Source organism: Salvia hispanica, chromosome 2 (assembly GCF_023119035.1).
Source record: "Salvia hispanica cultivar TCC Black 2014 chromosome 2, UniMelb_Shisp_WGS_1.0, whole genome shotgun sequence".
Lineage (NCBI taxonomy): Eukaryota > Viridiplantae > Streptophyta > Magnoliopsida > Lamiales > Lamiaceae > Salvia > Salvia hispanica.
This window is the reverse complement of record NC_062966.1, coordinates 32,249,815-32,272,492: the sequence shown is the minus strand read 5'-3', so window position 1 is coordinate 32,272,492 and position 22,678 is coordinate 32,249,815. Positions and strand designations below refer to the sequence as shown.

The 22,678-nt window shown below is 37.7% G+C and overlaps 4 protein-coding genes across 7 annotated transcripts; 1 reads left to right on the top strand and 3 right to left on the bottom strand.

Moving 5' to 3' along the window:
* Positions 1 to 379: 379 nt before the first annotated feature.
* Positions 380 to 2,581, bottom strand: LOC125208671. Its single transcript, XM_048108323.1, has 3 exons — positions 2,404 to 2,581; positions 2,229 to 2,321; positions 380 to 1,034 (listed from the first exon to the last, which is right to left on the bottom strand). Exons 1-3 carry the CDS (start codon positions 2,494 to 2,496, stop codon positions 573 to 575), a joined length of 648 nt encoding a protein of 215 aa, XP_047964280.1. The 5' UTR covers positions 2,497 to 2,581; the 3' UTR covers positions 380 to 572.
* A 1,277-nt stretch (positions 2,582 to 3,858) lies between these two features.
* On the bottom strand, positions 3,859 to 10,480 carry LOC125207401 (probable ion channel SYM8). 3 transcript variants are annotated; one of them, XM_048106725.1, is made up of 12 exons: positions 9,767 to 10,470; positions 8,825 to 8,893; positions 7,958 to 8,587; positions 7,385 to 7,567; positions 7,133 to 7,192; positions 6,827 to 7,030; positions 6,378 to 6,626; positions 6,165 to 6,263; positions 5,503 to 5,697; positions 5,253 to 5,345; positions 4,625 to 4,894; positions 3,859 to 4,144 (listed from the first exon to the last, which is right to left on the bottom strand). In XM_048106725.1, the coding sequence occupies exons 1-12, from the start codon at positions 10,352 to 10,354 to the stop codon at positions 3,926 to 3,928; spliced, it is 2,859 nt and encodes a 952-aa protein (XP_047962682.1). In that variant the 5' UTR covers positions 10,355 to 10,470; the 3' UTR covers positions 3,859 to 3,925. The 3 variants fall into 3 exon arrangements, with proteins under 3 accessions (XP_047962682.1, XP_047962684.1, XP_047962683.1); XM_048106727.1 differs by lacking the exon at positions 9,767 to 10,470 and adding an exon at positions 8,987 to 9,069; XM_048106726.1 differs by lacking the exon at positions 3,859 to 4,144 and having other exon boundaries at positions 4,705 to 4,894; positions 5,253 to 5,329; positions 9,767 to 10,480.
* A 5,622-nt stretch (positions 10,481 to 16,102) lies between these two features.
* LOC125205606 lies at positions 16,103 to 18,523 on the top strand. Of its 2 annotated transcripts, XM_048104652.1 has the most exons (3): positions 16,105 to 16,475; positions 17,305 to 17,946; positions 18,064 to 18,523. In XM_048104652.1, the coding sequence occupies exons 2-3, from the start codon at positions 17,307 to 17,309 to the stop codon at positions 18,426 to 18,428; spliced, it is 1,005 nt and encodes a 334-aa protein (XP_047960609.1). In that variant the 5' UTR covers positions 16,105 to 16,475; positions 17,305 to 17,306; the 3' UTR covers positions 18,429 to 18,523. The 2 variants fall into 2 exon arrangements, with proteins under 2 accessions (XP_047960608.1, XP_047960609.1); XM_048104651.1 differs by having other exon boundaries at positions 16,103 to 16,475; positions 17,305 to 18,523.
* Positions 18,524 to 19,040: 517 nt separating this feature from the next.
* Positions 19,041 to 22,593, bottom strand: LOC125205607 (ubiquitin-like domain-containing CTD phosphatase). The gene is made up of 6 exons (XM_048104653.1): positions 22,269 to 22,593; positions 21,613 to 21,757; positions 21,326 to 21,440; positions 21,189 to 21,252; positions 20,232 to 20,397; positions 19,041 to 19,521 (listed from the first exon to the last, which is right to left on the bottom strand). The coding sequence occupies exons 1-6, from the start codon at positions 22,547 to 22,549 to the stop codon at positions 19,282 to 19,284; spliced, it is 1,011 nt and encodes a 336-aa protein (XP_047960610.1). The 5' UTR covers positions 22,550 to 22,593; the 3' UTR covers positions 19,041 to 19,281.
* Positions 22,594 to 22,678: the final 85 nt, after the last annotated feature.

Sequence of the window (22,678 nt, the reverse complement as noted above, 5' to 3'; positions counted from 1 at the left end):
TAGTAAGCGTGGATGCAGAAAACGTTTTGAAGGGAGCAAAAATAAAAATAAAAAATCCTTTTACGAAAGGGGCTAAAGGAAAATAAAAATTCAAAAATAGTATATAATAGGAGTATAATATAAAAACATTTAAGTAATTATTTTGGTTGGGGCTACTAGTGCGCGAGAGAATTCCACGTTTAAAACAATAATAATATCACTATTATACATATGCATACTAAAACGATAGATAACCAAGGTACAAATAAATCAAGCATCAAAAGTTGAAAAGTAACACCACCAGACACACTAGCCCATCCCATCCCACCCAAATCCAACTTTTAGAGCATTAGAAACCAAATGAATAAAGCAAGAGAGCAAAAATTTGGCTAAATCAACATTAAAACAAAATAGGTGGTGGATACATGACTATATTAAACCACAGATAGCTAAACAAGTTTCAGTTTAGACAGCTTGTAATATTTGCAGTTTAGCAGAGTTTTTCATTTCTTGCTTATGCATAAGAAATAATGGATTCCTACTCACATTTGTTTATTCCAGTCTCTTATCCACAGAGTCACAAGATTAGCTCATTATGTTGGTGCTGGGCCGGTGAAGGAACCATTCCAAATCCAATTGATGAACCCAACCATCAACACAGAGCATAACACCATCATACAGATCAAGAAAACCGGAGTGAACTTGCTTGAAAAGAGTTTATCAAGCCATTCATCCTCTTCATGAACACCACCATGAACTTCTTCGATTGTGATTCTTATGAGAGCCTCCACGATGCTCTTTGCAGGGCCGATGTCTTTTGATTTCAAGACTTGAATTCTAGCTTCTCTGAGATGTTTTATCACCAGCTCTGCCTCAACTGATCCTCCCATCTTGAGAGTATCCACTTCAGGTTTCTCGGTGCTGACCGTTTCAGTGGTGACATGCTTGCAAGGAGTAGGAGCCACGGAGGAGGATGATAGCGTTGAAGTCAGATCTGAGACATCAACTGATTCTGAGGATTGCGGTTCTGCCGGATGAACTGAAGCCAGAGAGTTCTGGAAAATTGAGACAATGGAACATAGTTATTTAACAGGAAATTAAGCACCTGAGCTTAGCTTATCATGAGCTGCAAAATAGACTGACCTTGTTTATAAAACCAGCAGAAAATCTAACTATTTTACCAGTGAAACATCAAACACTTATTATTGAATTCATCAAACCACTGCAAGCATCCTTCTTGATGTTTCACTAGACACACTTGTTATACACAGCAAGAACATTGAGTTACATGTTCAAAAACCTAGCACAAAATTAAACTTTACCAGTGGAACATCAAACACTTACAATATTAAATATATTAAATTTATCAAACCATTGCAAACATCCTACTGAATGTTTCACTAGACAAACTTGTTCAGCAATAACATCAATGCAGGTTTAAAAACCTCAGAGATTAACAAGTAAATAGTGAGTTACTGCTTCCACAATTCTTGACCGTACTCGCAAAAATATCAAAGCAAACAGAATAAAATCATCACATGTTTAGTGTGCTTTTATGAAGCTTTCCTCCTACTATTGCAAAGGAATTTGTCCACCATGCAGCAGGAATCTAAAATTATTATACCAGTAAATTATCAAGCTTTAATAGAGTATTGGATTCATCAAAAACATTGCTAGCTTACTCCTCAGCTGATTCACTAGACGTATTTGATATATGCATATAAAAAACTTGTATACTTTGCAGCAAAAACATCAATGCAGCTCTGAAAACTTCTGAGATTAACAATTAAATGGTAAGTTACTGCTTCCAAAAATTCTCAGTGACACAGCGAAAATCTCACAGCAAAGAGATAACAAATCATAATATTTTCACTGTGCGTTTATGAAATTTACCTGCTACAACTGCAACTCAATTTGTCTAACATCCAGCAGAAGTCTTAAATCATCATCGAACACTGACTAGTTGTACTGAATTCACTAAATTAACTACACGAACTTGTTTTATACGCAACAACATGAACACAGGTAACAGAATTCTCAAAAATTAAAAAACAAATCTCAAAGCAAATAGTTAACACATTTACAGGTTTGCTGCGCATTTATGAACAATTTCCGGCGGCAAACAGATGAATTGAATTTAACCTAGAGAGAAAACACGGAAAACCTAAGAAATCTCCATGTTTTAAACATACGAAATCAATCACAAACAAGGTGCAATTTCAATCCGAAAAAAATTGAACAAAAATTACCTCAGCAGATTCAGCAAGGGGACTATCATTTGAAGCCTCGGAAAACTCCTTCGGCGACTCCAAAGCAGCAGAATTTAAGCTATTTTTCGCAGTCTAACAGCAAATGTAAAGCTTAATTAGAAAGCTTGATTATGATCGCACGGAGCTCTTAACGTTTCTCGTATCTATATCTTACCTTACGTAGATTATTGAGAGCCGAAACTGTTCTCAGGCGTCGATTTGCAGAATGTTGATCTCTCTGCGGTGTTTGAAGCTGAAGATCTCTCATATTTACTGTTTATTTGAGCGGGAATATTTAGAAATTGCCATTTATATACCGATTTCCAGGTTTGTCTTCTTTGCCCTTTCCTGCAGTTTCCTACATTTTCAACTAGAGTCGGGCTGCATAAGTTTTTCTCTACGTTTAACCCGAAATTAATGATCTAACATATTTTATTACATGGATAAGAGAAAAAATTGTGGGATAAGTCTATCGCGTGAGAGATCCGCTATGATTACTTATTTAAGAAAAATAACCTATGTGCCAAATTATTCTGTTTGATGATGATCTGTTGTGGCTTGAATCTTATGACGAGGGATTGATGGGATATTTTGGCACGGAAAAAAATAGATACATAGTCCTAGACCATTTCATCATTTAAATATTTCATGATTAAATATGTACTTGTCTGGTCTCATCATAAGCAAGATGCTTCTTTTTTTGCACTTATTTTTCTTAAAATGATAAATTAGTTAAAATAAGATAATGTAAAGTAAGTTTAAAAATAATGCAGAGAATATTTTTCACATATTAATCTCTTACTTTACACTCACTCCACTTTAGCTAAAGTAACAGTCAATTTTGGTCTTAAACATATGACCAAAATACGAATTTGATCTAAAACATTCACTTTTTGGGAAATAGGTCCATAACAAATGAAATCCTTGTCGAAATGGTCCATTTAACGGTATGCAACTGTGCATTTGGCATTGACCGTTAGTTTTTTGATTGAAACGTCAAAAAAAGAACTACTTCGGCGTCATTTTCATTTGTTATGGACCTATTTTTTAAAAAGTGCATTGGACCAAATTCGTATTTTGGTCATATGTTTAGGACGTAAATAGACCTTTACTTCTTCATTTTTTTCAAAATGAGGCAAAAATAAAGTGCATCACTTATGGTGGGACGGAGGGAGTATCCTATTAAAATTATGAGATTGAATCTTATAACTTAAGTCTAACTTAATAACCATGTGATAATGACTTATAGCCTAAGGACTTATAGCCAAGCTATCCCTTCCAACTAAAATATATATCTCACAACTTAATTTTATCCGATATGATAATTAGTCCTACATAAATTGTTTGTTTGGGTTGGGTTTATCTATGCCTACAGTTCGATTACCTTTATCCTATCTCTCCAGTTGTTTCGATGCTAGAGCATTGTTTGGGTTGGGTTTATCTATGCCTACAGTTCGATTACCTTTATCCTATCTCTCCAATTGTTTCGATGCTAGAGCATACTTCGTCACTGAGCTTTATACCTGAATTTTAGTTAGCAAAATCTCATTTCTTTTCCTTTGTAGTTAGCACGATATTCATCATTAAAGGATTATCATATCGAGCATTCTCTGCTTTTGACATTTTCTCCAAATGTAAATTTAATTTTATGAATTAGGGTGGGATCAAGAATAACATGTGAAACGTGTTTATAGTTGTCAACCCCCTTTGGAAATGACTACAAAAACATCATCTATAGACCATTTACATGGTGTTGACTTATTTGCAGGGTTAATTACTGCTTGCTCCTCCGTTGCAAGTCGATATCCGATTATAATTTCTTGTCGCTGACGACCCCTTATCATGATTTCGTAGAAACATAGTTCTTCCTGGTCGTAGAGATAGAATTCTGCAGGCTTTATGCACATCTCATTTCCCTGCATATTTTAGATAGAGTTTAAGGATTGCTATAAAAAAAAACTACCCCTAAAATTGTAGGTGCTTTACAGTAGATTTGGAATCTCAACTTAATGTAAATCAAATCAAATAAAGAAATTCTGTTATTGTAGGTTCTAGAAGAGGCACAGGGTAATGCTAATGAGGCAAACTGTGATGCATTCAGATGCAAGGTGCATCCGTCCTAATCATATCCTAACTGTGATTAGCAAACTGTAATTGGTAGAACCCTACTTGAATTTAGTTAGAGTGGATGCACCGTGCATCCAGATGTACCCACAAGTTTTTGTTTTATTATAATGCCAATTATGTAATGGTGTAAGATAGTTTCGAGCATTAGATATCCCATATCATGATGATCTAGCAATGGGGGAAAAAAGGTAAGAGAAGAACTGAGGTCCTGATTTCTCTTTAAGGCAAAGACAAGGAACAAGAAATGTCAGAGTGATGTTGAAGAGTACCTCTTCTGCAAATAGTTCTTCTAGCACACGATTGATTTGTTTGTCTTCTGCGACCATGGCCAGTGCCATGCTCACCAGCTCATTTGATAGTACATAATCACTGATCCTCGTTACAGATACAAGATTTCTAGTTCTAGAATCCAATATCTCGCTTATAATTATCGACTTATTTGAAGCTTGCTGCATTTCCCGAATCCACAAACTCTGAGAAAATCCAGAGTGGCTCAAAGGAGATGATGACTTGTTGTCTTTGTTAGGTAATCGCTTCGACTGCAGCATCACAAATACAATATTCATCATCTATAGAATTTGAAAAGTCTACATTAACTACTGTCACATGCTAAGTGGAAATAGACTTGGACAGAACAGGGGCAAGCTAGAGGAGCAATATCAGATCACAATCATGTTATTCTGATCCTCGAGATAACAAAAATTGTGGCTAAAGAGAACATCTTAAAAAAGACAGGAGTGTAAAAAAGCAAAAGGTAAAAAGGGTAGTGCAGGCAAGGTGGGGCAGCTGTAAGAGAATAAGGCTAAAAATATGCCAATGACACAAGAATCATATGAAACCTAAATTGTGTTGCACTCAGATCTATGAATGCTCAGGTGGAAGCAAGATAGGAATTACCTGTATATCTCTGATGAGGAGAAGAGTAGCCAAAGACCGTGAATCAGAATGAACAATAGAGTCTTCCAATGATTCATCTGCAAGAATTAAAATCTGTTCTCTTAGAGTTAGTAAAGGCCTTCACATTGGAACCTAGAACGATAGTGGGCAGTTGCTCATGACTTGAGCATTAAAATCTGGAATCATTTACTAAGCATGGTGAGCATGTGGTGTTGAGGCATGGATATAAGAGGATCAGAATCATACTTACAGAATCAAATGTCTCTAGTGGCAAATTCTCCAGATGACGTCGTATAACAGCATTTCCTTCGCGGTGAACTAGTTTTAAGTTTACCAATCCAGAAATATCCAGCCCACCCTCTGTCAACTTTTTCTCTCTGTCCTTTTCCGGGACCTCGTTGAACATCCATAATTCTGATCCCTGAGATAATAGTGCCTCTAGAACCTACAAATAGGAGTGCGAGACAAATTTTACAGAAACAGAATAATTAAAGAAGTAAAGAATCCTTAACTACCACATGCTGCAATTTTTATAAGCTTTATAAATATTCTAAACTACTACGTATAAGCACTAAGTTGAATAAAAGTAAAATCGTGCACAGGTCTGAATTTGGCCTTCATTTCCGTGTAGTTAATTGTGTCTGAATGAGAAAAAGATTATCTAATTAGGAGACTTTTTTACTGGGCTAATTTTATTCTCAATGAAGTCAAGGGATCAATTCCTCGTTACCGGTATTATCCTAATGAGTTGAAGGAAATGATTCTTCAATTGCTTACTAAAACATTCTTCTACCCATGAAAGAGTGCACATCATGAGTAAAGTAATCCTTTCTAGCAGCAACCATTGCTTTGTAAACATATTTAATTTTAAGCCACTTGTACAAAAAAGATGTAGGAAGTAAGAAGAAATACCATAATCATATCATCAATGTCACGTCGCCAACCACAGAACAGAATCTTCTCTGGAAACTTTGGAGGATTGGTCATTCTAGGAGATACACCTCTCCGGATCTGCAGATGATACAGTTCATATATCAGATCTGCCAACATTGAAGAGGCAAACAGGCCTGATAGCAATTCAGAGAAGCCTGGAACACATCATATGGTCAGAGGAGGTAGGATGACCTGTGGTATGGGACCTGGAGCATATGTATCATCATCCTCAGCTATGACAAGGATTTCGTCACCTTCTCGAAGAACATATCTATCATCTGGATTTATTTTAATTTTTCCACCATCTGCATGAACCTTTACTCCACAAGGAATTGCATCAGGGAAAGAGATCATAACATCTTCATAACAACAGCCATCTAGTTCAGGCCATCTCTTTATATAGAATTCTGCATTTTCAAACCCTAAAATGTCTTCCCATATCTGTGAAATGTGGACAAAATTCAGTTACACCCAACAAAAACGAAAAAGGACAGAAACGGCTGTTGACATTGTCACCATGCCTAAACAAGAAATGTCAGCATTTCAAGTTATTGTCCATGAAAGAAGAGAGTAAAAGTTTGAATAAAGAAATCCCTCATTTAATTTTTAACATGAACCAAACACAAGTTACCGGATCTGACCTGTGCAAGGCCAGGCTGAAGAGCACACTGTATCATCAGTCTTCCAATGACGTCATGTGCAACAACTGTTTCTATGAGTTCACCTCCAACTAGCTTCACCAAGGGCTCATTGTCGAGATCACTCATTTCTACAACAACATGTCCCCTTAAGCCCTCCTTCACTCCAGTCAAACTAAGCACAACCCGCAGAGCCCGTGCATCGCTCTGTTCAAATAATAAGCATTAAATCGTTTGCAAAACATGGTCAGCATTCTCGTCAGCATTGAATCACTGTAGTGAGGGGTGTCCGGAACTAAAACTAATAACCTGGTCAGCATTCTCGTCAGATGCCAATACAATTATTGCACGTGCTTTGGAGACAGATACCTGCAAGAGTAGAACATGAAGAATCACTATAAAACTTAATCAAGAGGAACGGGATCATGAATAGAATTCGACCCTGAGAAAAACTATAAATCCTTGAGATATACACTAAGGTGAAAAAAAGAAGGATTAGGAACAAACAAGCAAGAGTAGATTAATGCTGGCATTGGCCCAGGAACTGGTAGCGCTAAATACCTTTTTTAAGTCAGCTAGTATAAGCGGACTACCACTTCTACAGATAATTGATGTTCCCATCAAGTCAAACTCAAGCTTTGCTATATCCATCTCCATTTCTTCCTTGTCCCTTTCTGCTAGTACAACAATAACACCACCGCCAATGCTTTTGTTTGCAATTGCCAACTGCTTTAAAAGTGAACCCTGCAGCGAAGGCTCGTTTATTAACCTTCACAAAAGGATCTCAAGGTGAAGCATTATATATAGTAATAGCATAGCCAGGAGTAAAGTGACAAGCTATTACGAACCATAAAAATATCAAACCAGGAGGCCTAGTTTCAGAAATCCAACATCACGAACTAGATTGTGGTTGATATAATATGAAACAAATCCACATATGTGAAGATAATATATATGTAAAGGAATTTGAGCAGGTATGCATTGCAGAAGCGACATGATTTAATTGATGGCTAAACTAGTCTATAATTGCAAGATTTTCGTGATGAGTTGCAAACAAAAGTGTGCTACAATGAAAGGTCACAATTTAGAGTACAGATTAATAGGTCAACCATAGGTATAACTTGAAAGCATTACCAACTTGTCACTCCATCCGAGAATGAGAATATGGTTACTTTCAATAACCTCACTCTTTCCCTTGCGCAAAGAATCCACCTTCTCCGAAATAGCATCAGAAACAAGCCCCAGCATCATGGCAAATATAAGCATGCCTCCAGCACTAATAGAAACTGAAACAATCCTGGATCCAGTACCAACCCTATCAGCATGATTTCCTGAATCTGCCACAAATGTCCAAGAAAGCCAAAGAGCTTCAGTAAAGCTGCTGTCACTTACAGCATATAATGCCAAGCCTCCAAATCCAATGAGAAACAGAGTCGCAATGAGTAGTGCAAGAAGCTTTGCATAAGGATAAACTGAAAAACACACATCAACCATATAGGCAATCCTTTTTTTCAGAGGAACCTCCTCTTTGCAATCCTTTGTCCACTTTGAGAGACTTCTGATTCGTGGCAGATAATCAAGATATTCATATAATACAAATGGTGTGATGAGGGTAACAATAACTGTGTACAGAGCTATAGCTCTAGGGTCACTGTTCCCTAAAGACAAAAATGAACTTCCATTTTCTAAGTCTGAAACTTCCATGTGTTTTCTGTGACCAGGATATTTATTACTACAAAACATTTGAAGGTTGGTGTACTCTTCCTGCAATAATATAAACATATGTCATAAGACATTAAACTCACATATTTGCAGGGTAAATTTAATGTAAGATTTCATTTAGTTTCATGTACTGAGATTTGATTAATACGAAGAACAGGGGACATAACTTTGGTGTCTGTTCAGAAAGAAGACAGCTTACATGAAGTTAACATACTTAGTTTTATAGTTTTACATATTTAGAAGTATATGCAGGGATTTTACTTGATATTTATAACATACCTCCAGCCTTGAGACTTCATTACGCAAGAAAACAGCATACGTAGCAGATGTAAAACAAAAAAACTTGAGCTGCGAATGAAATCATGAACATATCATTAGTTTAAACTCTAAACCCATATTCATCCGAATAGTTAATATAAATATGTCAAGATTTTGCAATACCAAACTGAATTGAAGTTCCTTTCTGTTCAAGGACGCCATTGGTGGGCTTCAAATCATTGGTTTAAACCCATATTCATCCAATCTAGTTATAGCACTTAGAGCAGTTTACTTAATTTTAACGGATGGCTCGACTAACAGACTGTTAACAGCCATTTCTGCATATTGTTTATGTGGGTCCCGCAATTGAGTTCCATCCGAGCTCATTATAAATAGTGGAAAGAGATGCATTAATGATGGCGCCTGATCCCAACCATCAACAAAGTTCTTGTTGAGGAAATGGAAAGAAGAGAATGGAAGAAAAGTCCAGTTGTGGGACTCGCGGAAAAGGAAAGATAACGGATGGTAATAATATTCCATCAGCCGATCGAGCAAATTGCCCAAAATAAAACGACGTGGAGTTTTTGAAATTTTCAGAAAAACTCGAGGGTAATGCAATACGAGATCTCACGCAAGAGGCAATAGAGGGATCGGATCGATCTCCTTAAACAGGGAAAGTGTAAATTCTGTGCTATTCGGAAGTTAGTGCAACACAACAAAACCCTAGATGACAAAATTTGAAGTCAAATTTGCAGTTATCTATATATAGAATGTAACTTCAGATTAGTGATTAGCTTTTGGATTCCTTCAATTAAAGCAAGAGATTCTAAAACACCTAAATTAAGCCAAAAATTAAAATTAAACATAAATAAATAATCACGTTGCAACTGACTGCGTTGAGAAAACCGAGATGGAACATGATTTAAAAATGGAGGAAGGAATTAAGCCAGAGAAGGAACTAACCAAATACACCTTCCACGAATTCTTCAACGACGAACTCTTCTGAATCACCGCATCGCGATGGCTGGACACAGATGCGACCGGCGGAGCAGAAACCAAGCCCAAGGAGGATTGAAACGACAGCGCCTTCAAATCCTTATCGGCTCGGAGCTTCGACTTATTCGGCGGCGAAGTCAAACCCCCTCCGCCAAAACTAGACGGCATAGAGGCGCTGCGCGCCGACAATTGAGGAGGCTGCTGCTGAGATTTGGAGAAGGAAGAGGAAGAAGAAGATTTGACGGAGACGTTCCTGCGAGTGGAGTAGCCTCCGAGATTGGAAGGGAAGACGTAATCCCGATCTGAGAAATTGAAGCTGAAGGCATCGCTGTTGGAGGCGGAGGAAGACGTGGTGGCGGAGGTGGTAGTGTCGGTGAAGGAGACGGTGGAGGAAGTGGTTGAAGGAGTTGGGGAGAGGCGGCGGAAGAGGGGGCCGGGGAAGTGTGGAGTTTGGGAATCGTCGGAATTGGAGGACGTCGTCTTTGATTTCTTGCTCAGAGGTGGCCTCTCCTCCGGCTTCGCCGGGCTTGATTGGCCGCTGTTCCCCTCCTGCATGTCTTCTTTGAGAGAGAGAGAAAGAGAGAGAAGTTGGAGAAGATGCTTCAACTGTGTGACTGTGTCAATGCGGGAGTGGAGATTCACGGAGCTGGTTAGTTTATTGTTTTTTCAGTTCATTACTGTATGAGATTTGATGCAATTCTTTTTTCTTTTTTTTTTTTATCTAATAAAAACTCAATGAACTAATAATGTACAACTTTAATAATCTCATTCACATGTAAATATAAATACAGTTTATTATTATAACTGTAAGATGACATGTTAAATTAAGATAAGCTTTTTCCACCTATTCTATCTCTGTAAGAAACAAGACGAAAGGGAACAAATCAAATGTTTTAAAAATTAAGATGATTGTAGTACATATATGTTTATAGAAATCATTAGAGCATCCGCAATGGTCGGGCATTTTCGGACCCGGCCCCTTCAAGCCCTACCCCCGAAGATTGTGGGTTTTACGGTACACGGGGAGAAGCATGGGCCCCCGGGATGTTAGGGGGCAAAAGGTATGCATTGGGAGTGAAAAAAAACTCCCTTTATAAAAGGGGCCTATACGCCCGGGCTACAAGTCAAAGAACCCCCCCGATAATCCCGAGGCCGTGGGCCAAAATTCCCGGGGACAGCAGCTTTTTGGGGGTCCCGGGGTTTTAAAAACGACCCAACGCCCCGAACTCGCCCCCCCTCTTCAAGAAGTCCCGGGCCGGCCCAGCCGCCTCTTCCCGGGCCAACGGAAAGGGCATGATATGGGCTACTATTTGGGCGGATGGGATATACCCTCGGGGGCCCGGTCTTTGTGAAGACGTCCGGCCAAACAAGTGATGAAAAGAAGGTCTATTTTGCGCAACGCAAGGGGCCCGGCGCGAAAGGGGCGGGGAGCCGATTTGGTGTGCTCCGGCCTCGAGGGTCTTAGTATATTTGAAAATGATTGGTTGTTCTTAGAAAAATGATTTAGATCTAATAGACATACAATGTTGAGTATGGTGATTAAACAGGAAAGACCATTTTTCACAGAGCATGTCATCTTCATGTTATTGTATTTAATCAAATTGGGAGGCTTTTAAATTTGTTAAGATAGGTGCAATATCAGTTATTCACTTATAAGGTGATTTACTTTGGATGTGCTATAATGACGACAATGAATGGCCACAGACTGAATTTCAAATGGATTTGTGACTCGTGGTTATATGTGACAAGAAGACAAGCAGAAAATAACAAAAAATATATTTTAATTACCTTGCAATCTGTCAAAAATGTAATCATAGCCCACTTTAGTTGCTGTTCTAGTCATAAGGTTAAGTGCGTATCCATTTGCAAATTCCTCAACATCAGATCCAGACGCTCACGCTGACATAAATGATAAAAACATACTATTAATTAGAATATCAGTAGTAAATTAACATAATTTAGATAAACTTAATTACATAATTTAAATCAACAATCCCTAGTTCTTAGTTAACCTGGAATCCAACGTTGAGAAAGGAAATTGACTATTACTAATTGGTAGTATGATTGTATGAATATAATTTGAGAGCTGAGTATGACTACTAATTTATCTAATACTACTGTATTTCATAATTAGAGATAGAATTATTGTAACAGCCCGACATTTCTAGGGTATAATAAATGCGGCGACTGCTACTTAGGCGAACTTAATTACAACAAGAACAGAGACTAGGGTTTCATTTAAAGAGATTTGACTCTAGCATTTAAAGAAGTATCAAGGCAAAAGTCAACACCTAACTCACGAGAATCAAGACTTAATAGATTAGGCTCAAAAGTCAAAGGCTTAGCATAATTCCAACAAAACGCAATAATTCCCCCCATTCCAAAACAAAGAATTAAGTTCACCATAACCAAAAATATAATAAGTTTTCCAAAAATATTCAGCGGAAGCATATCAAGAGAAAGCGGAGCCATGTATGAAGACACGACTACACTTATAGTTTCAAACATCCATTTTATTCGAATCAATCTTCTCAACACCACCGACCGCCCATCGCCGCTCAACCTGCACATAGGGAAAACACATGCAGGGCTGAGTATTTTAAACATACTCAGTGGACTCATGCCAAAACATTTTATAGTTATGCCACCCTTACCATAGTGAACTCGAGGTTTTGCATTTATTTAAAGATAAGCATCGAGTATCACAAAATATATATCATGGACTGGCCAGTCAAATAATACCTCCCATTTTCTCATCAATCATCATTTCATAGTGCGACGAAAGTGTGGCCACACTATTCGCCCACGAGATCGGCCGACTAGCAAGGACGGCTCCCGATCCCACCGTGTACACAGCCTGGTAGGGTTTGCGGCCCATACTCAGACCCGAATTCGTTTAATCATAGTCACTGTAGCCTAATGGAGCGTACTCACAATCTAGGCATCAGGCACACACAATATCCAAAATAATTTATAGGCATGGCATAACAGTTCAATCCACCCTTATTTCTCCAACATCATAAATTTGCACATAGAAGAGAGTTTAGAATAAAGCCCACCTCAATTTCTTTCGAGTTCAACAAAAATGCACTTCTTCTTGATATCCCACCGGGAACGTTCATATTTTTCAAATAAGTCTCAAATCATAGATTAAAATTATGCATGATCTCACGTTTCCCTTTTCCCTTCGATTATTTCCAAAATCAACAATCAGAATCAAAGTACGATTATCATATCGTTTTTATCACACAACAACTCCAGATTTATCATCAATTCGTGTCACGCATGAGTGCTTTTCTACACACAACACACGCACACACACCACACACATGTGCACGCCTACCGAGGCATGCACACACACACACACACTCACATCCATGCATCCAAATTCACCGATTAATTTCCCCTTCACTCGTTCTAAATGCATGTGGACTCAGAAACACCGATTAATCGGTAGAGGAAGAAAAGATTAATAGTAGAAGTATCTTTTCTTGCAAAAACAAACGGTAGAAACAAGTAGAATCTTGATTCTTCAACGAATTCTTGAATTGCAGCTTCAATTCTTCTCCAAAAGATATTAATGGAGAAAGTAGAAGAAAAATTTGAGAGAGTGGGAGAAAGAGAGAGATGTCGAGATTGAGGGAGAGTGGGGAACGGTTTTTGGGGTCTAGGGTTTTGGTCTTCTCTCTTATTTATAGAGTACAAGATATAATATCTTTAATTAAATAAATTAAAGATTTAGGAGAGATTTAGGGGGTTAGGCGTTAAAATAGTTGAGAAATAGGGGGTTTTCGAATTTCAAGCTATTTTAATAGCTTTTGATTTAAATTTGAATATTTCACGGAGTAGAATAAAATATCACGGAGCAAGAATAAAATAAAAATACTCCCCAATTAAAAGGAAAAGTGGCAATTTTTGCCTCTTCTCACAAGGAATAAAATCAAATCCTAATTTAATTAGGATATGGCAAGATCTTCTTAGATTTGGCAAGATATGCTAGGATATTTGTATTTAATTATGGAAGAGAATCAATAAGGGATCAAATAATATAATAAAAATTATCCCTTCTTCCATAATAAGGGAATTTCGAAAATCCCTCTAGACCAATCATAGGTTTTCGAAAATTTCATAAATAAAAATAGAAATAATCGGACTTTGGATTTAATTTGGATAATTATCCCAAGCAATAATTAAATCCAAGAAAAATAGGATTTCTTTTCAATAAATAGGAGAGGGTCGAAAATTTCCACATACTTAAATAATGCTCTTATTAAATCCCCACTCATCCCTTAGGATATAATATTTCACCACAAATATTATTTCTTCCCACATCAAAATATCCACAGTTTCGGAAATCATCTCCACTTCACATTTTCAAACGACTTTGACCATTCCACGGCCACGTCATATTTTCCACAATATTGACTATTCAATAGCCACGTCACATATTCAACTAGTTGACCGTTCAACTCAATCTCAACTCAAAATCGCAATTAGATCACAAGAATATTGCAATTTATCACCTATCAATCCACATATCATAGCATTAAAAGCATTTAATGCAAAATTTCCACGTCACAAAAATTAGGGTTCGAAAAAGCGGGGCGTTACAATTATAATGGATGATTAGGAACAATTAACATCTTCATCAATCAAATCGAGAAATTGAAAGCTTGAGAATTTTGTGGAGTTGCATATTAGAAAATGATAAAACAGTGCGCGAATTGAATGCTTCAAGAAATTGAACGAGATGTTAATCTTATAATAAAACTCGCATTATAGTAAACATTGAATGTAATATTATAGTAGTGTATTAATTATTAATTAGTCAATGAAATTGGTATCTTAGAAATCATTTTTTTTTGGGTTTAACCACAGGTGTACCGAACCCGTCTTGTGGCGGAATCCGACTAATCCTGCTCGACCGGGTTTGCGGATTAAGGTCGAAAGTCTCTCAGCAGGTAGCGGTATTTGAACCCGTGACTTCATGGTCACCATAGCTCCGCGCTGCACCCGTTGGTAGGTATCTTAGAAATCATTTGTTTCATTATTTTCCCCAAAGTTTGTTGTTTCCATCTTTATTCTTAGTATATTTGTTTTCTTTTAAATTCCATTTGTTTTTAATTAGTTATAGAATACATACGTGAAATTTTGTTCATTTAGTTAATACTCCTATTTATTAATTTTGGAGATATACACTGCTCGCTTTAGTTAGTATAATTACATTGTACCCATATAGTATAGTTTTTTTCCAAATAAAACATTACCAAATTTTGGCACGTTTTTTAGGAATTGCGATGCTCTCGGGGAAGGGGACTTAATCATGCATACAGTGCACGTGAGGAAGCTATTGATATACCCGAATCGTCTAACAAAGGTCGCGAGAGAGATGTCGCAGTCACAGGCCGAGCTCCTCGCATCTATGGGAAACCGATTGAATGCTTGAAGAATGTGGTACATGGAGTCGAAAACACTATCAGCTCCATGAGCAGTAGTTGTGTAGACTCGATGCATGATAATTTGAGCATAGTGAGTGCCATTGTATCCATGATGTTGCATATGATGCAACAATGGGCTCCCTATCGCCCTCTCTGTCTTCAGAATGACATGTTAGTTTTTCAGCATTCATAGCTACAGTATAGATCCTCATTTAACTGAGAATTATATTGTCGACGTTCTACCATCAAGATGTCGAAATGGTTGAAGGTATTGCTATCGTTGTTGGACTTGGGGACATCACAAAACGCATGTCAATCCAATACTTAGTTATTGGCTACAACTTCTAGCACGATGGTCAAGTGTGAATCGTGGTGCTTGCATGCTATAAGCATCCATCATTGGATAATTTTCCACTCACAGTAAATGCAATCGATGCTTCCAAGCAGATCAGGAAATGTGTGAGAACCCTTAAATATCATGTAATGAATGCATCGTATATGGAATCGGATGTGAGATAATCAGCTCCCATCACGGATTGTCATCTACTTACTGCGCGATTGTGGCTTCTCGTTCTCAGTGCATGTACGTCCTCGATCAATCTTGACTGGCCTCCTTCAGTTTTGCCGAATCATTCATCATAACTGTCCATGCGCTGAGAATCGTTTCAATAACCTTTTGCGCAAACCATCTCTATCAAAGAATTTTGTTGGCGTTGTATGGATACATATTGAGTAGTGACTCAACTTCGAAAGAGAAAATAATTGAGATTTAAAAGAAAAATAACTAGAATTTGAAATGTGAAAATGAAAAAAACAATGAAAAATTAAACGGTGGATATCTTGTATGAGCATTGATCCAACGAACTGACTGTCTCACCCGGAGCTACATCACAAACGGAAAACACACACGCACAATTCCGGTGCAAACAGAAATTTCACATCCAACCCAATTCACACTATTGCATCCAATTTTCCTCTCTGTCCCACACGCTCACGCGCATTTCTCACGATAAACACACATTGCACACCTTCCGCCTCCGCCACCGCCGCCGCCACCACACCCCCAAATTATTGGAGAATGTGTTGCTCTTACACACCCCCGTGAACTCCTCCATCATAACTCATCAAATTCATACAGACTTCACGCCACCGTTCGAATTCTTCTCATTCTCATCTTGCGGGAATCTAGGGTTCCCCCATCCCAATCTCGAATTTCAGCTCTTCACATTCACACCAGGGTATGTCATCTCCTTATTCCGATTCAATCAATCTATGTAATGGGGGAAAAGCCAATACGACAAGAAATCATTTTTATATGCTATTTTGTGTGTTCAATTTTTATATGTTCTGCTACTCCGGCGTGTTGTTCAATTGATTGATCATTTTACCTTTTTTTGTTGGCTACTCTATTGAATTATTTTAATTGGAGGGGAAAGAATTATATTGAGGCTTTCTTCTTTATTGAACTGGAAAAGGGGGAGTTTTTCACCATGTTTCTTCGTTTATGCCTTACATTGTGCATGTTCAGGGGCAATTTGTTTCTGTGGTATGGCCAAATTTATTTATATCTATTTTATGTTGCTCTTTCGTGCTTGATTGTTCCGGTAGTCAAATGATCAGTACTTGATTTGTAAAGTTAATGTAATATATTTTGCTTCTGCTAATGTGATATGAGTCTGTTTAGTCTTGAAGTCCATGCGATTTTAGGATTTAGTAAAGAAGACTGAAGTACTGAGGTTTGTAGTTTATGAAGTAAAAGCGATTGTTGCGCACAGAGGTTTGTAGTTTCTGAAGTAAAGGCAATTGTTGCGCACGCTGCTAGATATTTACTTCTGTTAAGTTTCATCATTGCTAAAATCAAGGACCATAATATGTGATGGACCATAGAATATGTGGTTGTTGTTGGTTGCTGTCATATCTTAAAATCTCTGTTAAATCCATATGGTATCTGGCTTATTGATGTTGCTTTGATCCTGAAGTTTACATCTTTTAAACTGCTTATGCAAATGTTTCTATGATTAAGTGTTTTGACATTGACCGTCAAGTTTCCTTTTGTTTGGATTCTAGAAATGAAGAGGACCGCATACTACAATGATGTGCCTCAACAAGTGCATGATCCGTGGCCTATCAAGAAAGCACTAACATTCTCTGATGTTGATACCACTCATCCTTTCCTGACATTGTCCCGACAACAAGTTGAATCCAATATTTTGATGTACATGACACCTCAACAGCAGGAAAGTCTGAGAGCTGAAAGTCAAGTGGGTTTTAATGCTCAGGATGATGATACTGGTGAAATGTCAGTAATGAAATTAAAGTGGCGTGGGAGTTATTATAATCTTATTGGAAAATGGGGAAAAGTTGTTCGTGGAAAGGGACTTGAAGTTGGGCAGGAAATTAAGCTACGATGGTTTAATGGATGCTTACATTACTCAGTTCCGCAACAGCAAATTGTTGCGGTACCACCAATCAGAATGGTTGCAGCTCCTCTAGTGCAGGACCACTGGCCTATTAGAAAGGTACTCACATCATCAGATGTGGACCCTCATCATCCTTTTCTTCCATTGCCTCGTAAATCTGTTGAAGAGCATATTCTTGTGCACTGGAGACCCCAGGAAAGGGAAAGATTGAGAAAGGATGAACAAGTATCTATAAATGCTCGAGATTATGATACGGGCGAGGCTCATGGGATGAAGTTGAAGTGGCGAGGTAATTATTATCATCTCCTTGGGAAATGGGCTAATATAATTAGGCATAAAGGACTTGGTGTTGGAAAAGAAATCAGACTACGGTGGGCAAATAATTGCTTGTTTTTCTCTGTTCCAGAAGAACATATTGTTGCTGCACCATCTGGGCATGATGATTGGCCTATCAAGAAAACTCTCACATTGTCGGATGTGGATACAAATCATCCATTCCTTACTTTACCTGGCAAAGCTGTCGAGGATCACATTCTTTTCTACTGGACTCACCAAGCTCAAGACCAGTTGAGGAATGAACACCAAGTTGGTGTCAATGCTCGAGATGATGATACTGGCGATTTGTATGTGATGAAGTTAAAATGGCGTGGAAGTTATTACAATCTGATTGGTAAATGGGGCAAAATAATCAGAGAGAAGAGGCTCGATGTAGGGAGAGAGATCAGGGTACGCTGGGATAATGGATCCTTGGTTTTCTCAGTTCCTCAATGACAGAGTTCTTTCCATGTAGATCTAAGTTGAAACTGTAACCCATCTAGCGATTCTCTCTATATAGTATATCAATGGAGTGCAATTTTTGGAGTGCCTTTACGATCTCGTTAATATGATAATTGCCATGAAAGAGTATACCATTATTTCAAACTGTTATATCTGTAGGATCATCAATTGAATTTAAGACTTTCTACTTCATTAAGTTATCATCAGAGTTTATCGAGCACAAAGTACTTCTCTCGTCCCCCCCCCCCCCCGGCATTTTATGACTGGAAGAACATAGACTTTGACATGGTGGTGTTTGTTCAATTGTTCTCTCTCTGTGTCCTGCTCTTCATTTCCCTCCTCTATCTTCCTACCGTCTAAGGTTTAGCAAGTGGTGGTTTTCAAGACACTGCTTTTTAATATGCTTTCGAGAGAAAATATAGTAAAATTAAAATTAGACATTTGTAGAAAAATTACTGTGGTCTTTTAATGTTTACAACTTGAATTTATGAATCTTTTTGTATCTTTTTTCTTTGTCGACTGTAACAGTTTTTTTGGCACACATAAACTAGCAGTTGTATTGGAATTGTTGTGAACTGTGCACATCTATATCAGAACAATATTGTCTAACACTGAAAGAACCATGATCTTCATAAGACATCGTCTTACCAAGAAGGGCAAGAATCCATGTGTTTTCATTAATTGAAATCTTTGTTAATCTTTCTATCAACTTTGGAGCTGCTAAACACCCATCATCCCCACCCTCTGTTCAAGTTACGAGCACATGATATAGAGAAATAGACATATAAGGTACTACCAAAATAAAATAGCCTGGCAATTGGAAGACACACAAAGTATCATGGGTATTCTAATCATGCCGTCGCCTCTTCACATTGGCAAATGACTCCCAGTTCTTGTGATCAAGAGTGCTGATATCGTCAAGCCTTGCGATAGCTAGCAAATATTTGGTCAGCTTCACAAGTTCTTGATCACTCTCCCGATTTGCATGGCATCTTTTGAACGGTTTTATAGTCAAGCCATTTTGGGGATTCATCACAAAATTCCTCCGCAGATCATCAAACATTATGGTGTTCTTGGCACTGTAGAACTGCAAATATACCAATAAGATCTTACTATTAGTTTAAGAAAAAAGGGGATACTAGGCAAGACAATAAATTCTTTCATAACCTAAAATGACACATTGCTAACTTAAATCTGAGTTGGTGTTTTTTGCATTAACTTGATGTCATGACTCATGAGTTGTTTTTAAACCACTCAGTAGCAGAGGAGGTATGTGCAGAAACCAAGATGAGATTAAAATAAGGGTAATTATATGCATTGTCAATATAAGAATTAATTTTGAAACTAAGGTCTGTGGTAAAAAAAAAATACTAGGTGTTCCAGACCTCCTGTATTTCCAGAAACAGTTACTCCTCTAACCCAAAATAAAAAAGTTAACGCACTTTTGAAATGTTGATAAGCTCTCAATCTTCTAGTTGTTTTGAAGAAGCTCAGGTTAACAGTTGACACCTATTTTTACTGTGGATGACAAATTATGTCTAGAAAATATGTAGCAACTAGCAATGAAGCAAATCTAAATTCAAACTTTTAGGAAAGCAAGGATTTAATCATCATCATAATCATGACAATCAATTAAGGTTGCAGAGTCGCAAGTAACTGCTGGTTCCAACCCTACAATTGACAGTTATACTTAGACCCATGCTGTCATGGCGGTGGGGATAGGGGAAGAGGAGGATATTCATCGAGCACACAGATTTATAATAACAGCATTTACAAACTTTTAGCATAAATCCAGACCTCGGGAAAATGTGCCCAAATCAAGCCAAGTGGTTTGCAATCAAACACACCACGAGAATCTGACTGAACTGTGATCATGGCCATATGGTCAAGAAGAGCAGTAATTTTGTAGTCAGGATGATCTAGTACCCCAAGCTGCCCCATCTTTAGTTCAACCCACTTCATGCTGCAGTAATGAAGTAAATTCATTTTAGAAAGAATGACTTTTATGAAAGCTATCTAGTCTTTTGACACTTATAATTTCCAAATCCTCTTCATGTTAGCTAAATACCTTGAAAACTGACAAACCAGTTATGCTGATTGACATTTGGCATATTCCAGTAAGACTAGGAAATGAAGTATATTCATTCTAGAAACAATGTCTGTTATGAAATCTATCTAGTCTTTGTTGCGTGTGAGTTCCAAATTCTCTTTAACAGCAAGCTTAAAAAACTTGAAAAATGGCAAACCTAATATGATGTGTGATATTTGGCACGTTCAAGTAGCACGATAGTAATTTTATTTACTCTACAATTTTAGTCTATATAATAGAAAGGGATGTTCATAAATACCAGACATGCAGCATCTAAACTTTTGGAGGTAGTGAAGTAAAATTACAACGGAAAGTTGGTATAGTTTTGAGAGGAAAACCAATTATGGAAGTACGAGGGAAACTGAACAAAAGGATAAAAGGCTCGACGAATCCCGAGCACAATGAAAGATCAGGATACACATAATGCAGAAGAAGGTGAACTTTCAAAGTGGATTACTGAAATCGACTATTCGAATAAACGTAAGAATCCAACCTTAAAAGCTGAATAGGAAAAAACCGAATAGAGAGCAAACTTGTAGTACTAATGTACTATACAATAGACCTTTTGAATTTATGCTAGATCTCCATATTTTTTAGACACTACCTGGGAAAAATGGATGCACATGCCACACGAGCAGATAGATGATAAAGAAAATTACAATTACCTGGTTGCAGACCAAATCATGATATCGTACTCAGTATAGGCAGCCGCGAGAAACTCATGCAGATCTGTGTAATTCAATGAAATAATATATAAGACACAATAAGATAAGTAATATAAGAATTTACAATAATCACTTACAGGGGCGCATGAGTTCTAAGGGATTCTCTGCCGTAGACCGATGGTCAAAGAGCGTATAATCTATATCCAGAACAAGCAATTTTTTGCCTTGACGACAAGGATTTCGAAGTTCAATCTATCATAAAAACAAAGAGCATAATGATCATTCCCAGGAATAAAAAAAAAAAAACAAAATTTGAACATATATCTAAAGGAAGCAAAATCAAGGATATAGTAGCACACAAATTTTTAATGAGGAATTGCAATTGTTTAGTCTCATAGGAACAGTTGGATAAAGTTTAACTGACTTTGTACTGCTTAATACGACGGTTTAGTTTCTGCTTATTCATATCTTTGTCTTTGATGTCCACGACTTCATCCTGCCCGATTTCAAAATCATCCACAATCTCTGGGGACTCCATAGGATCCACAATTATATCATCTTCAACTGTACTGCAAAGTAACTTCCATTGTCAAAGATCTACCTCAATATTGACAAACCACTATTTAAGAATGTCTCTACAGTATCAACTGTAACTTCACAACTGAATTGAATGAATGCAAAAGTTACCAGGGCCAAAACATAAAAGAAGTAGGGAAAATGGAGATAAACATGAAACAACAATCTTTCGCAAATGGAGATGCTGAGAAAAACCAGAAGAACAATCCAATCGGAAAACATCTAATAAAGCTTGCCACCGGTTTCTAATTTCCATCTAACAAAAAGCATTGCCAACAAAAAAATATTCCATTGCTGAAAAGATTAAAACCAGCGAAAAGCTAACAACAACGGAAAATTTGACAAAAATGTACAGCAACACTGAGACGTAGAACCAATCTAACAGACCACAAGATCAGATTGCAATTACACTCGTAGAATTCAGCTAAATCCAGAAATTTAATAACCAAAACCTCGAGGGTGACATAATTATCCTAAAAACCACAAAATCAAGCGAAATGTTACCCAATCATGGTCATCTTGAGAGACGATTTCAATGGAATCTGAGAGAGAAGCTGAGAATCGTCAGCGAGTTTGGAGCCGACTTTAGGGTAGAGAAGTTTCTGCCTTTTGGGGAGCACCTTCGTAACCTCGCATATCCGCCGCTTGAGTTCCCCCACCGTGTCGTCGCCACACACTCTGACAGTGTATTCCTTCCCGCTCCACTTCACGTTCAGCGTCAGCTCCTCCTCCGTCAGCGCCGACACTGCCACGGCGGAGGCCGACGACGACGTTTCACCCGCCATTCCGATACAAGATTTTAGGTTTATGCCGTGTTAGTCTTTCAGAAACAAAATGGAAAATTTATTTGGCAAAACTATTGCCCCACCAGTTAATAAAATAAAATTATTAATTTTCTATTCTTTTCTTCCCAA

Coding starts and splice junctions, on each gene's coding strand:
- LOC125208671 (XM_048108323.1), bottom strand. CDS start 2,496: ATGAGAGATCTTCAGCTTCAAACACCGCAGAGAGATCAACATTCTGCA. Junction 2,322..2,403: donor CTCTCAATAATCTACGTAAG/GTAAGATATAGA, acceptor ATTTGCTGTTAG/ACTGCGAAAAATAGCTTAAA. Junction 1,035..2,228: donor CCCTTGCTGAATCTGCTGAG/GTAATTTTTGTT, acceptor TCAATTTTCCAG/AACTCTCTGGCTTCAGTTCA.
- LOC125207401 (XM_048106725.1), bottom strand. CDS start 10,354: ATGCAGGAGGGGAACAGCGGCCAATCAAGCCCGGCGAAGCCGGAGGAG. Junction 7,568..7,957: donor TCGGATGGAGTGACAAGTTG/GTAATGCTTTCA, acceptor CCTTCGCTGCAG/GGTTCACTTTTAAAGCAGTT. Junction 6,264..6,377: donor CTCCAGGTCCCATACCACAG/GTCATCCTACCT, acceptor TATCATCTGCAG/ATCCGGAGAGGTGTATCTCC.
- LOC125205606 (XM_048104651.1), top strand. CDS start 17,307: ATGAAGAGGACCGCATACTACAATGATGTGCCTCAACAAGTGCATGAT.
- LOC125205607 (XM_048104653.1), bottom strand. CDS start 22,549: ATGGCGGGTGAAACGTCGTCGTCGGCCTCCGCCGTGGCAGTGTCGGCG. Junction 21,758..22,268: donor CTCAAGATGACCATGATTGG/GTAACATTTCGC, acceptor GTTACTTTGCAG/TACAGTTGAAGATGATATAA. Junction 21,441..21,612: donor GTCGTATTAAGCAGTACAAA/GTCAGTTAAACT, acceptor TTTTTATGATAG/ATTGAACTTCGAAATCCTTG.